The sequence below is a fragment of the Pristis pectinata genome, chromosome 5, assembly GCF_009764475.1.
Source record: "Pristis pectinata isolate sPriPec2 chromosome 5, sPriPec2.1.pri, whole genome shotgun sequence".
NCBI classification, from domain to species: Eukaryota; Metazoa; Chordata; class Chondrichthyes; order Rhinopristiformes; family Pristidae; genus Pristis; species Pristis pectinata.
The window spans coordinates 2,121,541-2,140,833 of record NC_067409.1 but is presented as its reverse complement, the minus strand read 5'-3'; the positions used below and the strand labels follow the sequence as shown (position 1 = coordinate 2,140,833).

At 50.2% G+C, this 19,293-nt stretch overlaps 1 protein-coding gene across 3 annotated transcripts in view; it reads right to left on the bottom strand.

The window, feature by feature from the left end:
* The window catches only part of ppp1r16a (protein phosphatase 1, regulatory subunit 16A), a 118,818-nt gene that overhangs the window by 26,667 nt on the left and 72,858 nt on the right, over positions 1 to 19,293 (bottom strand). For all 3 annotated transcript variants that reach the window (XM_052016468.1, XM_052016470.1, XM_052016469.1), the window contains exons 2-5: positions 12,663 to 13,829; positions 5,200 to 5,270; positions 3,765 to 3,910; positions 2,095 to 2,198 (exon numbers count right to left, since the gene is read on the bottom strand). In XM_052016468.1, coding sequence (XP_051872428.1) covers positions 2,095 to 2,198; positions 3,765 to 3,910; positions 5,200 to 5,270; positions 12,663 to 12,909 — 568 coding nt within the window. In that variant the 5' untranslated portion in view covers positions 12,910 to 13,829. The remainder of the gene's footprint in view (positions 1 to 2,094; positions 2,199 to 3,764; positions 3,911 to 5,199; positions 5,271 to 12,662; positions 13,830 to 19,293) is intronic.

Below are 19,293 nucleotides of genomic sequence, written 5' to 3'. Positions count from 1 at the left end.
CTGACGATGATCTTTGCATCGTTGATGGAGACGGGAGAGGTTCCGGAAGATTGGACGGTTGCGGATGTTGTTCCCTTGTTCAAGAAGGGGAGTAGGGATAGCCCAGGAAATTATAGACCAGTGAGTTTCACCTCAGTGGTTGGTAAGCTGATGGAGAAGATCCTGAGGGGCAGGATTCATGAACATTTGGAGAGGTATAATATGATTAGGAATAGTCAGCATGGCTCTGTCAAGGGCAGGTCCTGCCTTACGAGCCTAATTGAATTTTTTGAGGATGTGACTAAACTCATCAATGAAGGGAGAGCAGTAGATATAGTGTATATGGATTTCAGCAAAGCGTTTGATAAGGTACCCCATGCAAGGTTTATTGAGAAAGTAAGGAGGCATGGGATCCAAGGGGGCATTGCAATGTGGATCCAGAACTGGCTGGCCCACAGAAGGCAAAGAGTGGTTGTTGAAGGGTTGTATTCTGTATGGAGGTCGGTGACCAGTGGTGTACCTCAGGGACCTGTACTGGGACCCTTGCTCTTTCTGATTTTTATAAATGACCTGGATGAGGAAGTGGAGGGGTGGGTTAGTAAGTTTGCGGATTACACAAAGGTTGGGGGTGTTGTGCATAGTTTGGAGGGCTGTCAGAGGTTACAGAGGGACATAGATAGGATGCAAAGTTGGGCTGAGAAGTGGCAGATGCAGTTCAACCCAGATAAGTGTGAAGTAGTTTATTTTGGTAGGTCAAATATGATGGCGGAATATAGTCTTAATGGTAGAACTCTTGGCAGTGTGGAGGATCAGAGAGATCTTGGGGTCCGAGTCCGTAGGACGCTCAAAGCGGATGCGCAGGTTGACTCTGTGGTTAAGAAGGCATATGGTGTCTTGTCCTTCATCAATCGGGGAATTGAATTTAGGAGTTGAGAGGTATTGTTGCAGCTATATAGGTCCCTGGTCAGACCCCACTTGGAGTACTGTGCTCAGTTCTGGTTGCCTCACTACAGGAAGGATATGGAAGCCATAGAAAGGGTGCAGAGGAGATTTACAAGGATGCTGCCTGGAATGCGGAGCATGCCTTATGAAAGCAGGTTGAGGGAACTCAGACTTTTCTCCTTGGAGAGATGGAGGAGGATGGGGGGGGGGACCTGATAGAGGTGTATAAGATGATGAGAGGTATTGATCGGGTAGATAGTCAGAGGCTTTTCCCCAGGGCTGAAATGGTGGCCACAAGAGGACACAGGTTTAAGGTGCTGGGGAGTAGGTACAGAGGAGATGTCAGGGGTAAGTTTTTTTACTCAGAGAGTGGTGAGTGTGTGGAATGGGCTGCCGGCAACGGTGGTGGAGGCGGATACGATAGGGTCTGTTAAGAGACTGTTGGATAGGTACATGGAGCTGAGTAAAATAGAGGGCTATGGGTAAGCCTAGTAATTTCTAAGGTAGGGACATGTTTGGCACAGCTTTGTGGGCCAAAGGGCCTGAATTGTTCTGTAGAAACATAGAAAAACTACAGCACAATTCAGGCCCTTTGGCCCACAAAGCTGTGCCAAACATGTCCCTACCTTAGAAATTACTAGGCTTACCCATAGCCCTCTATTTTACTCAGCTCCATGTACCTATCCAACAGTCTCTTAACAGACCCTATCGTATCCGCCTCCACCACCGTTGCCGGCAGCCCATTCCACACACTCACCACTCTCTGAGTAAAAAAACTTACCCCTGACATCTCCTCTGTACCTACTCCCCAGCACCTTAAACCTGTGTCCTCTTGTGGCCACCATTTCAGCCCTGGGGAAAAGCCTCTGACTATCCACCTGATCAATGCCTCTCATCATCTTATCCACCTCTATCAGATTCTTCAGTGAGATGTCCTGACGTACACCACAGCTGCCCGCGCCTCACCACAGCTCACATGGGCAAGTGTCTGGAGTGAGAGGTGAAGCCCTTGTCTCCCAGGGCACAGCCAAGAGTGATTCCACTGAGCCACTGAGTGTTGGTGATCAATGGAATCCACTGCACTGTGACTGGGGTGAAACACTCAGGGCTGCCCTTACACATCACGAGAGCCTGCACCACTCTTCAGAAAACAACACACTCTGAGCCACACACCTTGTTGGGCCATTGCGTTCTCGATGCAGTCCAAGGTGACCTCGTCCTCACACAAGTCGTACGGCATGTTCCCGTCAGCATTCACAGCCAGAAGGTCAGCACCACTGGAAAGGCAAGGCTTCACCATTAGGACACACTGAGTGGGAATTCAACTCCACAATGTATCAGTGACAAAACCCAGTTCCCACAGTGAACAGCCAGCCCTCTATAGCAGTCACCCAACGTTCAGTGACACAGAGCGACAGCACACAGAGACTGGCCCTTCAGCCCATCCTGCCCATGCCAAGCATCCACTGCCCACCTACACTAACCCCATTGACCAGCACTGGGTCCATACCCTGCCCTGCCTTGTCAAGGGCTCATCCAGGTACTTGCTAAATGTAGTGAGAGTCTCTGCCTTCACCAGCCCCTGAGTAGTGCATTCTATATTCCAACCCACCACCCCCCCTCCAAATATTGCCCCTCAGATCCTTTCCAAACACCTTACTCCACCTTAAAGCTGTGCCCTCTGGTTATTGCCCTCTGCCCTGGAGAGAAACTCACTCTATGCCCCTGACAATTTTGTACCCCTCCATCAGGTCTCCCTCGAGTCCCGTATTCTCTCCTTGTTGGGGAAATGGTTCGGGGGGGGGAAGCAAGAAGCGGCAAGTTCTTACTTCAGGTGACGCCCAGTAGCCAAGTGTTGAGGCACAGGGTGAGGACAACTGTGATACCACCCACGATACTACGCACAGTTGAATAGTGCCTGCAGACATACTCCACAAGGACAATGGTGAGGTGGGTGAGGTACTGCAGGGTGGCCAAGGTTTGGGGGACTGTGTCCACATCTCCCAATAGAACAGGAACAGGCCCTTCGGCCCACTGTGTCTGTGCCAACCACGATGCCAAATTGAACTAATCCCATCCGTATCCCTCCACTCCCTGCACACTCATGCACCTGTCTAAATGCCAAAGATGTATGGGTTAGGAAGTTGTGGGCATGCTATGTTGGCGCCGGAAGCGTGGCGACACCTGTGGGCTGCCCCCAGAACACTATTCAAAAGCTGTATTTCACTGTGTGTTTTGATTTACATGTGATTAATAAAGATATCTTATGTTATAATGCCTCTTAAACCCCTCTATCGTATCTGCCTCCACCACCACCCCTGGCAGCCTGTGCCAGGCACCCACCCACTCTGGGTAAAAAAAATACCCCACATCTTCTTTAAACTTTCCCCCTCTGACCTTAAACCCATGCCCTCTAGTGCTTGACATTTCCACCCTGGGGAACAGACTCTGACTGTCTACTCTATCTATGCCTCTCATAATTTTATATCAGGTCCCCCCTCAGCCTCCACCGCTCCAGAGAAAACAACCCAAGTTTGTCCAACCTCTCGTTATAGCTCATGCCCTCTGATCCAGGCAGCATCCTGGTGAATCTCTTCTACACCCTCTCCAAAGCCCCCACACCCTTCCTGTAATGGGATGACCAGAACTGCACACGGTACTCCACGTGCGGCCTGACCAAAGTTTTATACAGCTGCAACGTGACGTCCTGACTCGTGTCCTGACCAATGGTACGGTTAGGAAGGGGCTGGGTGACACTGCTGCACCCACCCCCACCCCCGTAAGCCCACCCCCGTAAGCCCACCCCTGCCGTCCCTTGGCTGCAGGAAGACTGGGTACATAACTGCTCAACCAGCTGCTGCACCAGGTGTAGGTGTCCACAGGTAGCTGCTGCGTGTAGCGGGGTCCACAGCTCACTGTCGCACGCGTTCACATCGGCTCCGGTCTCCAGCAGCAGCTTCACAATCTCTTTGTAGTCGTCGATGCAGCACTGCAATACAAGACGGAGGAGGGACTGTGACAGCACCAGGAATGACAGGGGGGCTGTGCGGTCACACCCCTGACCTGTTCCACCACCAAGACCGGTGCTGTGGGGCACAGTGAAGGTGGCTGTCTGTGGTTACCATAGGGTCTGGATCAACTGGGAAAGTGGGCAAGGGATTTCAGATAAGATATCTTTATTAGTCACAATTTAACTCAGAGAAGTGAAAACTGATGTATTTTGGGAAGTTAAACCAGAGCAGGACTTCCACAGTGAATGGCAGGTCCTGCTGAGTGTTGCAGAACAGAGAGACCTCAGGGGACGTACATGGTTCCCTGGAAGTGGCAACATAGGTAGACAGGGTGGTGATGGGGGCATACAGCACGCTTGCCTTCATCGGTCAGGGCAATGAATACAAGAGTCAGGACGTCACGTTACGGTTGTACCAAACGTTGGTTAGGCTGCAGCTGGAGTGGTGTGTGCAGTTCTGGGCACCTTGCTGCAGGAAGGATGGGATTAAACTGGAGAGGGTGTCGCCGGGACTGGAGGGTTTGGGTTATAAGGAGAGGCTGAACAGGCTGGGAATGTTTCCCTTGGAGTGTGGGAGGCTGAGGGGTGACCTTAGAGAGGTTTAAAATCATGAGGGGCAGTAGATAAGGTGGATGTTCACAGTCTTTTCCCCAGAGTGGGGGAGTCTAAAACTAGAGGGCACAGGTTTAAGGTGAGAGGGGAAAGATTTAAAGGGAACCCGAGGGGCGACCTTTTCACCCACAGGGTGGTCCGTATATGGAACGAGCTGCCAGAGGAAGTGGTTGGGGCAGGTACATTAACAACATTTAAAAGACATTTGGACAGGTACATGGATAGGAAAGGTTCAGAGGGATATGGGCCAAACGCAGGCAAATGGGACTGGCTCAGATGGGAATCTTGGTCGGCACGGACCAGCTGGGCTGAAGGGCCTGTTTCCGTGACTCTGTGAACCTACTGCATCATAACCCTCTCCCTACACATACTCTCGGAAAGGGAACAGAGCCAAGGGCAGTGAGAACTAATCAAAGAGGTTCAACCAAACAGCCAGCACAGAGGTGGACAGTGCAGCCTGCTCCTCCTGTGTGATTGCACGAGATTCCAGGATGTTAATTATTGATTCACAAATCTAATTCATGTAGTCGTTCCCTGAGAAACATGCTGTCCAATGCCACAGGACTGAAGACTCTCACACACACGCTACACTCAGCCCAGGAGAGGACCCCTGTACACTCCGGGGACATATACATCAGCCAGAGATTCCCACACACCTGATGCAGTGCGGTCAAACCATCCTCATTATACAAGTCTGGGGATATTCCATCCTGCAATAATTGCCGAACTGTAAGAGATGAAAAGGCCCTCGTCATTAATCAAGGTTTAGAAGTGACTCTTAGACAGTTCAACAATGCTAAAGATAGAGATAGTGAGTCTCCATTTAGCTCCTTACTAAAGCATTCCCAGGGCAGGGGCAGCATAGGTCAGACACAGAGTGAAGCTCTGCACCGTCCCATCACACACAGAGTGAATCTCCCTCTGCACTGTCCCATCACACACTCCCGGGGTCAGACACAGGGTGAAGCTCGCTCTGTACCGTCCCATCACACACTCCCGGGGTCAGACACAGGGTGAAGCTCCCTCCACACCGTCCCATCACACACTCCCTCCACACCGTCCCATCACACACTCCCGGGGTCAGACACAGAATGAAGCTCCCTCTGCACCGTCCCATCACACACTCCCGGGGTCAGATGCAGAGTGAAGCTCCCTCCATACCGTCCCATCCCGTCCCATCACACACTCCCGGGGTCAGACACAGAATGAAGCTCCCTCCGCACCGTCCCATCACACACTCCCGGGGTCAGACACAGGGTGAAGCTCCCTCCACACCGTCCCATCACACACTCCCGGGGTCAGACACAGGGTGAAGCTCCCTCCACACCGTCCCATCCCCTCCCATCACACACTCCCGGGGTCAGATGCAGAGTGAAGCTCCCTCTGCACCGTCCCATCACACACTCCCGGGGTCAGACACAGGGTGACGCTCCCTCCACACCGTCCCATCCCGTCCCATCACACACTCCCGGGGTCAGACACAGGGTGACGCTCCCTCCACACCGTCCCATCACACACTCCCGGGGTCAGACACAGGGTGACGCTCCCTCCACACCGTCCCATCCCCTCCCATCACACACTCCCGGGGTCAGACACAGAATGAAGCTCCCTCTACACTGTCCCCTATCTCATTCCCATAATTCCAGGGCAGGGGTAGCATTGGACATATACAGAGCAAGACCCTCTACACTGGCCCATCATATCCCCAGGGCGGGAACAGCAGGGGTCCATGCTCCACGTCTACATGTGAGAGGTCACAGCCCTGACGAGGATTTGAAGGGGCTGCACTTCAACCTCATGCCCCTACAGAGGGGAGTGACTGGTTAATCTCGGGATCTCTTTGCTGGTTTTGCTCCTGGGCCTGACTAAGGTGGCCATTTCCAAGTCCAAGCCGACTGCCTGCCCCTCTTCCGAGGATACATCTGTGCAAGGGAGCATGTGGTGTCCAGTGGTTCACTGGAGGCCTTCTGGGACTGGTGGGCATTGCAGGGTGTCCTGGACAGTGAGGATAACACTCTCATTTACGTCGTATGTGACTAATTTTAAGTGAAGAAAGCAACAAAACGCACAGAAGGAGGGCTGATGATAAAGGCCAAAGCAAAATACCAATAAAATAGGTTGACTGTACAGTCCCTCTCCACTGTCAAACCACCTCAGGGCAGGTACAGGGTGTGACAGACCTGTGCTATAACCAAGCTCTGCTGAGGAACCCTGTAGCAAAATCCAGAGCAAGGAACAACAAACTTAACAATCGAGCTGGACCGGTCAGGGGTGACATGGAGACATTTCCAGCTGAGACAGGGCTCTGCCGCCCCCCCAACCCGTGTACTGGGGTTCTTGCTGCCAGGGTACAGGAGCGCAGTGGTTTAGTTACTGGACCTGCAGTCAGAGGTGTGGACCATTGGCTCAGAGAGACAAGCTCAAATCACATCTGAGGAGCTTACATGCAAGTGATTAAATTAGTCTGAAGTTTAAAATAAGCCTCAGTAATGTTAATCATGAAACAATAAAATTCATCTGGTTTACTGATGTCTCTCAGGGGAGGGAGTCTGCCATTCTTACTCGGTCTGGCCTGTGTGTGACTCCAGTTCAAGAGTTGTCACAAACCAGCCTCCCCTCCACTGTCTACACCAACTGCTGGGCAAGTTGATAGGGTCATTAAGAAGGCATATGGTGTGCTGGCCTTCATGAGTCGGGGAACTGAACTCCTGTACTACGAGCCGCGAGGTGACATTGCAGCTCTATAAAACTCTGACTAGACCACACTTGGAGTATTGTGTTCAGTTCTGGTCGCCTCATTATAGAAAGGATGTGGAAGCTTTAGAGAGGGTGCCGAGGAGATTTACCAGGATGCTGCCTGGATTGGAGAGAATGTCTTATGAGGACATGTTGAGCGAGCTAGGGCTTTTCTCTTTGGAGAGACACAGGATGAGAAGCGAACTGATTGAGGTGTATAAGATTATGAGGGGCATAGACAGAGTGGACAGTCAGCACCTTTACCCCAGGGCGGCAATGGCCAATACCAGAGGACATCTGTTTAAGGTGAGTGGAGGAAAGTTTTGGGGAGGTGTCAGAGGTAGTTTTTTTTTAAGCACAAAGAGTGGTGGGTGCCTGGAACACACTGCCGGGGGTGGTGGTAGAGGCTGATACAATAGGGACATTTAAAAGACTCTTGGATAGGCACATGGATGTAAGAAAAATGGAAGGTTATGGGCTGTGTAGGAGGGAAGGGTTAGACTGATCGTAGGGTAGGTTTATACAGGTCAGCACAACATTGTGTGCCAAAGGGCCTGTACTGTGCTGTACTGTTGTGTTCTTTATGTTCTACACTTCTCAGTTTCTTGGGAAAGTAGCCAACATATCAAGGATCCCTCCCATCAGTCAGAAGATACAAAAGCTTGAGAACACATACCACCAGGCTCAGGGACAGCTGCTATCCCGCTGTAATCAGACTCCTGAACAGAGCTCTTGTACAATAAAGGTGCCTATCTAATAATCTCTTGAATTTGACCAATGTACCTGCCTCCACCACCACCCCAGGCAGCGCATTCCATGCCCCAACCACTCTCTGGGTAAAAAACCTTCCTCTGATATCTCCTTTGAACTTCCCACCAATTACTTTAAAGCCATGCCCTCTTGCATTGAGCATTGGTGCCCTGGGAAAGAGGTGCTGGCTGTCCACTCTATCTATTCCTCTTAATACTTTGTATACCTCTATCATGTCTCCTCTCATCCTCCTTCTCTCCAAAGAGTAAAGCCCTAGCTCCTTTAGTCTCTCCTCATAATGTATACTCTCTAAACCAGGCAGCATGCTGGTAAATCTCCTCTGCACCCTTTCCAATGCTTCCACATCCTTCCTATAAAGAGGCGACCAGAACTGGACACAGTGCTCTAAGTGTGGTCTAACCAGAGTTTTGTAGAGCTGCATGGAATGGAATGATCTGTCTGGATGGCATGCAAACGAAAGTTTCTCACTGTATCTCGGTACAAGTGACAATACTAAACCAGTAACGAGTGTGCTTGGGAAAAGTTCGGGAATGGTGGATGGACAGCACTGTATGACCAAATGAGCAGCACCCGGGGCTGCTTCACCTGAGCGAATATCAGCAGGAATGTGTTGGGTGCTAACCAATTTATTGGAAATGGGTCGAGAGGTGGGGAGTAGTTTGAGGACGAGGAGATTGGAAAGAGCATGAAGGGCAAGGAGGGAGACATTTTAAAAGAGGTGCATGCTCAGGGCGGGGCACTTGGGGAGCATCAAACATTTGGCCTGGTGTCCGTTGTAGGGGAAGGAGAAGGGTGAAGCCAAGGCAGCTGACTGGGTAGCCTCCATGTTAGAAACATGTTAATAAGCTCCTTGTGAGTGGAGCAGGGCCAGGGGTTTAAGGAAAAGAGTGCAGGAAGGAGACCCTGTAGCTAGTTGGTCGGGGCTGAGAACTCACCGGCTGTGGGGCTGGGAGATGCAGGAACCTTCACCACAGTTAAACACTTGAAGGCATGCTGGCCTTCATCAGTCAGGGCATTGAGTAAATGAGTTGGGATGTTATATTGCAATTGTACAAGTTGTTGGTGAGGCCACACTCGGAGCTTGCATCCGAGGAACGTGAGAGTGATTAGGAAGACTTACATTTCTGTAGGACATATAGAAGAAACTAATGAGGGAGGGAAAAGGGGGAAGAGAGAGGGAGAAGAGGCAGATCAGTGAAGGGCAGAGAACATGGGTTGTGAAAGGACGATCACGTCCGACTAACTCAGTTGAAGGAGGATTGATGTGCCAGGGATTTCCTCAAAGCTTTGGACATTACCCTGTGCAGAAGGCTCATGGGACCCTAGAGTTGCATCCAATATTGGATCAGTGGCAGGAAGCAACGAGTAATGGCTGACTTTGTGACCGGAAGGTTGTCACTGGAAGGGACCTACAGGGCTCAGTACTCAGCCCCTCGACATTTCCAATATACATTGATGATTTGGATTGAAATGTAGGGGGCATGACTGAGCAGTGTGTCAATGATGGTGAGAAGGAAAGCTTTGGCGGGAGGAAGATGTTGATGGTCTGGTCAGTTTACTAGCTTATTAGCCAAGGCACAAAGTGTAAGAGAAGGGAAATTATGTCAGAGCTTGGACTACTGTGTGCAGTTCTGGTCGCCCCATTACGGGAAGGATGTGGAGACTTTGGAGAGGGTGCAGAAGAGGTTCACCAGGATGCTGCCTGGATTAGAGGGTATGAGCTGTAAGGAGAGGTTGGACAAACTTGGGTTGTTTTCTCTGGAGCGGCAGAGGCTGAGGGGAGACCCGACGGAAGTTTATAAAATTATGAGAGGCCATAGGTAGGGTAGATTGTCAGAATCTTTTTCCTAGGGTAAAAGTGTCTAATACTAGAGGACATGCATTTAAAGTGGGAGGGGGAAACTTTAAAGGAGATGTGCGAGGCTTTTGTTTTTACAGAGAGAGTGGTGGGTACCTGGAACGGGCTGCCAGGGGTAGTGGGGGAAGCAGATACAATAGTGGTGTTTGAAGAGGCTTTCAGACAGACACATGAATATGCAGGGAATACAAGTATTTGGATAGACAGGGCCTAAATAGGGATAGTCAACATGGCTTTGTGCGTGCTAGGTCATGTCTAACCAATCGAATAGAGTTTTTTGTGGAGCTTACCAGGAAGGTTGATGAAGGGAAGGTGGTGGACGTTGTCTACATGGACTTTAGCAAGGCCTTCGACAAAGTCCCACATGGGAGGCTGCTCCAGAAGGTTAAGTCGCTCGGCATTCAGGATGAAGTAGTCAATTGGATTCAACATTGACTTTGTGGGAGAAGCCAGAGAATGGTAGTAGATGGTTGTCACTCTGACTGGAGGTCTGTGACTAGTGGTGTGCCGCAGGGATCGGTGCTGGGTCAGCTGTTGTCTATCATCTATATTAATGATTTAGATGATACTGTGGTAAACTGGATCAGCAAATTTGCGGACGGCACCAAATTGGGGGCGTAATGGACAGCGAGGAAGGCTGTCAAAGCTTGCAGCATGATCATGACCAGCTGGGAAATGGGCTGAAAAATGGCAGATGGAATTTAATGCAGACAAGTGTGAGGTGATGCACTTTGGGAGGACAAACCAGGGTAAGACTTGCACAGTGAATGGTAGGGCTCTGAGGTGTGCGGTAGAACAGAGGGACCTGGGAATACAGATCCATAATTCCTTAAGTGGCATCACAGGTAGATCGGGTTGTAAAGAGAGCTTCTGGCACATTGGCCTTCATAAATCAGGGCATTGAGTACAGGAACGGGGTTGTTATGTTTGTTTACAAGACGTTGGTGAGATCGAATTTAGAGTGTTGTGTGCAGTTCTGGTCACCTACCTACAGGAAAAATATCAATAAGCTTGAAAGAGTGCAGAGAAAATTTACACGGATGTTGCCGGGACTTGATGACCTGAGTTACAGGGAAAGGTTGAATAGGTTAGGACTTTATTCCCTGGAGCGCAGGAGAATGAGGGGAGATCTTATAGAGGTATACAAAATTATGAGGGGTATAGATAGGGTGAATGCATGTAGGCTTTTTCCCCTCAGGTTGGGTGAGACTAGAACTTGAGGACATAGGTTTAGGGTGAAAGGTGAAATATTTATGGGGAATCTGAGGGGAAACCTTCACTCAGAGGGTGGTGCGAGTGTGGAATGAGCTGCCAGCGGAGGTGGTGGATGTGGGTTCAATTGTAACATTTAAGGGGGATTTGGATAGGTACATGGATGGGAAGGGTTTGGAGGGATATGGTCCGTGTGCAGGTAGATGGGACTAGGCAGAAGATCAGGTCGGCATAGACTAGATGGGCAGAAGGGCCTGTTTCTGTGCTGTAGTGCTCTATGACTCTATGAATGGAGAAATATGGATCATGTGCAGGCAGAAGAGATTTAGTTTAACTTGACATTGTGTTCGGCACAGACATGGTGGGCTGAAGGGCCCGTTCCTGTGCTGTACTAACACGAGTTAGGCACAGCTCGAGCAGTGTGCAGAGTCCTGGCTGTGGCAGAGAGGGTGCACAGGAGGCTTCGGAGGATGTCAGGACCGGAACATTTTAATGAGGCAAGGCCAGTTCGGCTGGAGTTGTTTTATTTGGAACAGAGGGGGTTGAGCTGTATAAATGAGAGCCTAAACAGTAAATAGTATGGAATTATTTCTCTTATCTGGGGTCAGAAGCCTGGGGGCAGAGATTTAAAGTAACTGGGAGAAAGATTGGAGGGAAATATTTTTTCCTCACCCTGTAACTAATTGGTCGGGGCTCAGAACTCACGGCCTGTGAAGGTGGGAGACGTAGGGACCTTCACCACATTTAAACAGTACTCGGTGTAGTTGAAGGCACGCTGGCCTTCATCAGTCAGGCACTGTGTATAAGAGTTGGGACGTTATATTGCAGTTGTCCAAGATGTTGGCGAGGCTGCACTTGGAGTATTGTGTGCTGTTATAGGAAGGATGTCATTAAGCTAGAAAGAGTGCAAAGAAGATTTACGAGAATGTTGGCACGACTCGAGGGCCTGAGTTACAGGGAGAGGTTGGGCAGGCTAGGACTTTGTTCCTTGGAGCGTAGGAGGCTGACGGGTGACCTTATAGTGGTGTATAAATAAGAGGGGCATAGATAGGGTGAATGCACAGTCTTTTTCCCAGGAAAAGGGAATCAAAAACTAGAGGGCACGGGTTTGTGAGAGGGCAGACATTCACCCAGAGGGTGGTCCGTACGTGGAACGAGCTGCCAGAGGAAGCGGTTGAGGCAGGTACATTAACAACATTTATGAGACACTTGGATAAGTACATGGACAGGAGGGGTTTAGAGGGATCTGGGCAAACACACGCAAATGGGACTAGCTTGGTGGGCATCATGGTTGGCATGGACCAGTTGGGCCAAGGGCATCTGTCCTGCTGTGCGTTCCCAGTATTTCCTATTCCTGGCTTTGACTTTGCCCAGCTGGGTTCTGCAGTGTGGATTTGGTCCTCTTCTCTCGCCTTGACCAAGAACAAAAGTCCCTTTCTCGGTCAATGTTCTGGGATTGCCTTTGGTAACCTGCAATGGGACCCCATCAAACCTTCTGAAACCCCAACGAGGAACCAGCATGCACCCAGAAACGGTCATTACCTTCCTCGACATCATTGCGAGAAGCTGCCTCCAGCAGCCTTACGTTATCGGGGAACCGGATCCGCTTCAGTGTTCTGTTACTCCACCTCCTGTCCAGCTTGGCTTTCTTGCCTTGCGCTTCCTTCTCGAACTGCGCCCACTTCTTCAGTTGCTGAGCGCGCCTCTTGTGAGCGTGCTTGAGCCGCTCCTGCGTGGTCATCTGGCCGACCAGCGGCAGCTCCGCCAGCAGCTCGTTGTGTTCTGCCATTACTGGACACCTGTCCACCACCGCCCACCCCCTGGGCAGAGGGGCCGGTGGTAATCTGGGAGTATACCTCTGAGCCGAAAGACAGGGCCCTCTTGCCGCAGTGGATCCAGGTGGAAGGACACTTGCTGTCGTCACATATCCCGAGGATCAAAATCTCTCAGGCTCCCGTTGGAAATGGAACCATTTCTCCTGCCCCTCAGTCTGTGCCCTGGTCAGTGACAACCAAACGGGGAGAAGGAATCCAACCCCTGATTATTCTTTCAAGTGTCGCACATCAACCAAGGGCAAGTGCGGAGAGACCATGAGCATTGTTACTGCTGCCAGGCATCGAAGTGAAGCATTAATCAGACACAGCTAAGACTCCCCCTCTGCTGCCTATTGCTCGGGATACCATTCTCAAAAGGCAAGGGGGGTAGTTGTGTAGCCACTGGAGAGGTGTGAGAACAGTCCTCCTACCCTCCCGCAGCAGGCTCCAGTCAGCACTCCTGAAGCCCAAAAGTGGGCATTAAAAGTTTAGTCTGCGGTCATGCTAAGTCTCCTAATCAACAGGTGGACTCTGCACAGCAGGACATGCTGAATGGGTGATCTAGGGGCAGACTTTCTCCACAGCGCGTCCTTGTACAGTTGCTGAAATCATTACATTGCTCGTTCTTTCCAAGTGTGTTCCCGACAGCTTTAAGCGAGGTAGCTCGTGCCCTGTTGGAATAATTTCCTTTGGAGTAAGTGCCCTGATCCAAGGACTGCACAGAAGATCTTGGCACTCGTCACCTCCTCCGTCCACTGATTAACGAAGTGTCGGCAGAGTTGGAACCAGTCCTTTAAATAAGGCTGAAACTGTTACCCCGCACCTTCAGGTCTTCAGGCGACTGCTCCACTGCCCACGTTCCCGCTTCTCTTCCTGCACTCAGTATGTTAAGATGCTGAGAGGAGGAGAGAGAAAGAGCTGTCAATAAAGGCTCTGTTATGCAATATACACAGCTTGCAAGTGAGAGTTAGAGTGGCTCCGACTTGATCCTTTCAGTGCTGCAATTTCTCTAACGTGACCCACAGTCATTGACCTGAAACGTTAACTTGTTCATCCCTTCACTGATACCACCTGACCTGCTGAGTGTTTCCAGCATTTCTGTTTTATTTCATTGCCCTAAAAGTTTAAAATTATGCACCCCTTGTGGATTACTTTGGAGACACTGGAGACTGCAGATGCTGGAATCTGGAGCAACACACAATCTGCTGGAGCAACTCAGCTTCTGTGGGAGGGCAAAAGGGAGTCGTCAACGTTTTGAGTGGAAGCCTGTTGTCCATTCTCTGATGCAGGGTTTCAACCCGAAATATCGACAGTTCCTTTCCTCCCACAGATGCTGTTTGACCCGCTGAGTTCCTCCAGCAGATTGTGTGTTGTGGATTACCTTGTCAGGGGAAGCTCGTCCTTTGTTCACCCCACTGAACAATCACTTTAACCCCCCACCGATTTTCCAAATTCAAGCAAAAACAAGGTAACTTTTTGAAAATGCAGATACAAGAGACTGCAGATGCTGGAATCTGGAGCAAAAGGAACTCAGTGGGTCTCGACCTGAAACCTCGACTGCCCATTTCCCTCCACAGATGCTGCCTGACCCGCTGAGTTCCTCCAGCAGTTTTTTTTTAAACAAGATTTTGAAATGTCTGCACCCTAATCCAGAACAGGGAATCTGAGGGGCACGTTTTCGCACACAGGTTGGAGGGGAACGTAACGAGCTGTCATAGGAAGTACACAGGCGGGTACAATTACATTTAAAAGACGTTTGGACAGGTGCACGGATAGGAAGGGTTTAGAGGGATATGGGCCAAACGCAGGCAAATGGGACCAGCTCGGGTAGGGAACTTGGTTGGCGTGGACCAGTTGGGCCAAAGACCTGTGCTATATAACTGTGACTCTATAACTCCAGGCTAAACCACTACTCCCCAGTGCTGAGGATGTGAAAGCTTAGAACCACAGAACTACACAGCCTGAAGGGTGATTAGGAGAGCCCATTCACTGAGCTGGGCTTGGCCCTTTACACCCTTCGCACTGTTTATTATTCACAACCAAACCCAATGTGCCCTCAGCCAAGCAGCCTGCTTACTTTCTGGGAGACAGAGCTGCCTAAATGTTCCTTCACTTGCCCTACCACTGCCTCGCTGAAACCAGCTACAGCACAGAAACAGGCCCTTCGGCCCATCACCTCCATGCTGACCTCTTTCCCCATCTACACTAATCCCATTTGCCCACACTGGGACCATATCCCTCTATGCCGTGTCTATGTAGGTGTCTGTGTATGTGTCTCTGAAACACAGTGACTGTATCTGACTCCACGCCCTCCTCTGGCAGCGAGCTCCAGATATCACCCACTCTCTGAGTAAAATAAACCCTCCGATCACCTTTCAAACTCTTCCCTCTCAATGTGTCCTTTTGAATTCCCTACCATGGGAGAAAGGGTTTGACCATGGACTCTAGTTATGCTTCTCATATACACAGTACTTCTAATCATCCTCCTTCACTCCAGGGAAAATAGTCTCAGCCTATCCAGTCTCTCCCCGTATCCAAAGTCCTCCAATTCAGGCAACATCCTGGTGAACCTCCTCTGCACCTCTCCAGCACAGTCACATCCTTCCCGTCATGTGGTGACTACGAAGTGCACAGTAATCCAACTATGGCTTAACCAGTGTTTTGTAAAGGTGCAACATAACCTCCCAACCTGGAAATTCCATGCCCCAACCTATGAAGCCTGACATACCCCACGCCTTTTTTACCACCCCATCGACCCGTGTTGGCACCTTCAGGGAGCTATGGACGTGGGTCCCAAAGTGCCCATGTTATTCAACCTTCCTCAGTGCTCTACCATTTACTGTACATGCCCAACCCCTATTGCACAGTGATGCCATCCTGGACACTTGAGGCAGAAGCTGGGCCACAGCTACATGTCCCACTGCCTCTTGCTGTGGGAGAAACTTTCAATAACGTGAACAGAAAATACAGATAGAAATGGATGACACCAAAATGTGTACATGGTTAGCAGGAAAAAGTACGAAGTGACACATTTAGGAAAGTTAAAGCAGGATAAGGCATACAAGTGATTGGCAAGGCCCTGGAAAGTACTGCAGAACGCAGAGACCTCAGGGGACGTACATGGTTCCCTGGAAGTGGCGACACAGGTGGACAGGGTGGTGATGGTGGCGTACATCACGCTTGCCTTCATTGGTCAGGGCATTGAGGACAAGAGTCGGGACATCATGTTACGGTTGGTTAGGCTGCAGCTGGAGTGGTGTGTGCAGTTCTGGGCAACTTGCTGCAGGAAGGATGGGATTAAACCAGAGAGGGTGTTGCCGGGACTGGAGGGCTTGAGTTGCAAGTAGAGATGGGATTGGCTGAGATGGTTTTCCCAGGAGCAAAGGAGGTTGAGGGGCACCTCATAGAGGTTTATAATATCATGAGGGGAATAGACAAGGTGAATGGTCACAGTTTTTCCCCCTAAAACTAAAGGGCACAGGCTTAGGGTGAGAGGGGAAAGGTTTAAAGGGGACCTGAGGGGAAAATTTTTCACACAGAAGGTGGTGGGGATGTGGAACGAGCTGCCAGAGGAAGGGGTAGAGGTCAAACAATTACAGTGTTCAAAAGACAGTTGGACAGGTGCATGGATGGGAAAGGTTTAGAGGGAATGGTCGGTGTGGACGAGTTGGGTTGAAGGGCCTGTTCCAGTGTTGTACAACTGTGACTACAGAGGGGGCTGTGCACAGGGACTGCACAGAGTGCTTCCACTGTGAATACCTTGAACAGCCATTTGGTACGGTGTGGATGGAGATATTGGTGAATTAATCAGGGTCAGTGCCCTTCATCTGCTTGATGATACACCGACACTGCCACAATCAGCTTCCAATTAAAAGCCAATGCAATGGAGTAAAAATCCTTCATCGGCCAAGTAACTTGATTACTGCTTGAGGCAGGAATTCCAAGCATTCCCCTCAATCACTACTTAATACTTCTGATTAAAGCTTTCAAAGCCTTCTCAGACAGATGGACTCAGCAGCTTGGAAACCGCTCAACAATTCTGGCAATCGTTTATAATCAGAAACACGAGGGGAGTGGGCCAAGGGGCTCACGGAAACACTGAGTACCTGACGAGGGCACTGAGGCAGGAGGAACCGCCGCCACACAGCAAACCGACAGTGGAAAGCTTGCAGGGCCCAAAGTGCCCAGTACAGAAGAGAGGGGAGAGGGGAGTCAGCTTGTCACTGGGTGACACCGAGCTCAAAGTCTGCAGGGGAAAGGAGGGTTGACTGAGGCAGGAAACTGAGAAAGAGAAGGTTTCAGTGGGAGAGCACAAGAAGATAATTCAAGGTTTAGGGGGAATGAGGGCAGTTCAGAGCAGCAGTTATCTGTTTAATGGTGAGAGGACACTGCTCTGGTCATTAGCACTGGTTGACTGAGTAACTCAGCCCTGCTCATGAACAGAATTATTGCAATGTCGGTCGCTCAGCACACATTCCTACACGAGTGCGTCATTGCTTGGAGCAGACCCAGCTGTGACGGCAATGGAAGGCCGGAATGGTGAGAGTTCAGAAGGCCAATCAGCCTACTCTGTCTATGTCCTCTCTTTACCTCCACCCTCGCCCTTTCTCTGTAAGCTTGCAAATTGTTGCTCGCAGCTTGGGACGGCAACTGCTCTGCCTGGGACCATAAGAAACTGCAGACAGTTGTGGACACAGCCCAGCACATGACGGAAACCAGCCTCCCCTCCATGGACTCTGTCCACACTTCTCACTGCCTCGGGAAAGCAGCCAACATAATCAAAGACCCCACTCCCCCCTCCCATTGGGCGGAAGATACAAAAGCTTGAGAACACGTACCACCAGGCTCATGGACAGCTTCTATCCCACTGTTATAAGACTATTGAATGGCTCCCTAGTACGATAAGATGGACTCTTGACTTCACAATCTACCTCGTTATGACCTTGCACCTTATTGTCTGCCTGCACTGCGCTTTCTCTGTAACTGTGACACTTTATTCTGCATTCAGTTATTGTCTTCCCTTGTACTGCCTCAATGCACTGATGTGATGAAATGATCTGTATGGATGGCATGCAACACAAAGATTTTCACCGTTCCTCGGTACATGTGACAATAATAAACTGGTTTACCAACTTCACCACATTTACCCAGTTCTCTCTCAAAGGACACGATGGAACCTGCCTGTACATCTGCAGGCAGTGCTGTCCCCATTCAGTCATACAGCACAGAAACAGGCCCTTCGGCTCAACTGGTCCATGACAACCAAGTTCCCTGCCTGAGCCAGTCCCATTTGTGTGTGTTTCGCCCATCCCTCTAAACCTTTCCTAGCCGCGTACCTGTCCAAATGTCCTTTAAACGTTGTAATTGTACCCACCTCTACCGCTTCCTCTGGCAGCTCGTTCCACACACCCACTACCCTCTGAGTGAAAAACTGGCCTCTCGGGTCCCTGTTAAATCTCCTCTCTCTCACGTTAAGCCCATGCCCTCCGGGTTTAGACTCCTTTACCCTGGGAAAAAGACTGTGACCACTCACCCTATCTGTGCCCCTCATGATTTTATCAACCTCTATAAGGTCACCCCTCAGCCTCCTTCCAACCACATGCTGCATATAGAAGCTTTTCCCCATATCACTCTTAACTCCTTTCCCCTTTATTCTGTACCAGGGACCTCTAATCCTCGAATCCTCTCTGCTTTTCACTCTGTCCAGACCCCTCCTCATTCCACGTGCTTCTATCAGACCCAGTCAAGTGGAGTTTATTGCCATGTGCACAAGTGCGGTGAGGTACAGGTACAATGGAAGACTTGTGCCTGCAGCACAGGCAGGTGGGTTCAGATCTCCAGTCCACGGTCCTTACTCCAATGGAAACAGTCCGAACCTCTCCCATCTTGAAGCCCAGTAACACCCCACCCCCTCCCCAGCCTAATTGCAATCTCAGATTCAGGAGGGGTGGGGGAGAGCATTTTAAAATCAGCCAGGGATTTGCCAGTGGCAAGTGATGAAGGGAACTGGTTTCTGGGAACAATGGCCAGGGGAACTGGGTAAATGGACAATTTACAAATGCAGCAAAGCTCCAATAAGCCTCCATCCAACCATTCGGAAATCTGGACAGTTCTGTATCTGACTCACCCAGGTCATTTTGCCGTGCTCTCATTCTCCGGGGCCCCGGTTCCCGTGCTCTCTCTCCACTAGGGATCAGGTCCCCACAGCCTTCTCACTCAACAGGGCCCTAGTTCTTACAGTCCCCTTAAACTGGTTCACTGGAAAATTTATTATAATATGGTGTAAAATTAACAGAAGTGAATTAAGAGTATGTTGGGGTATTAATGGAACTAACATTGAATAGTACAGCAAATCTGCT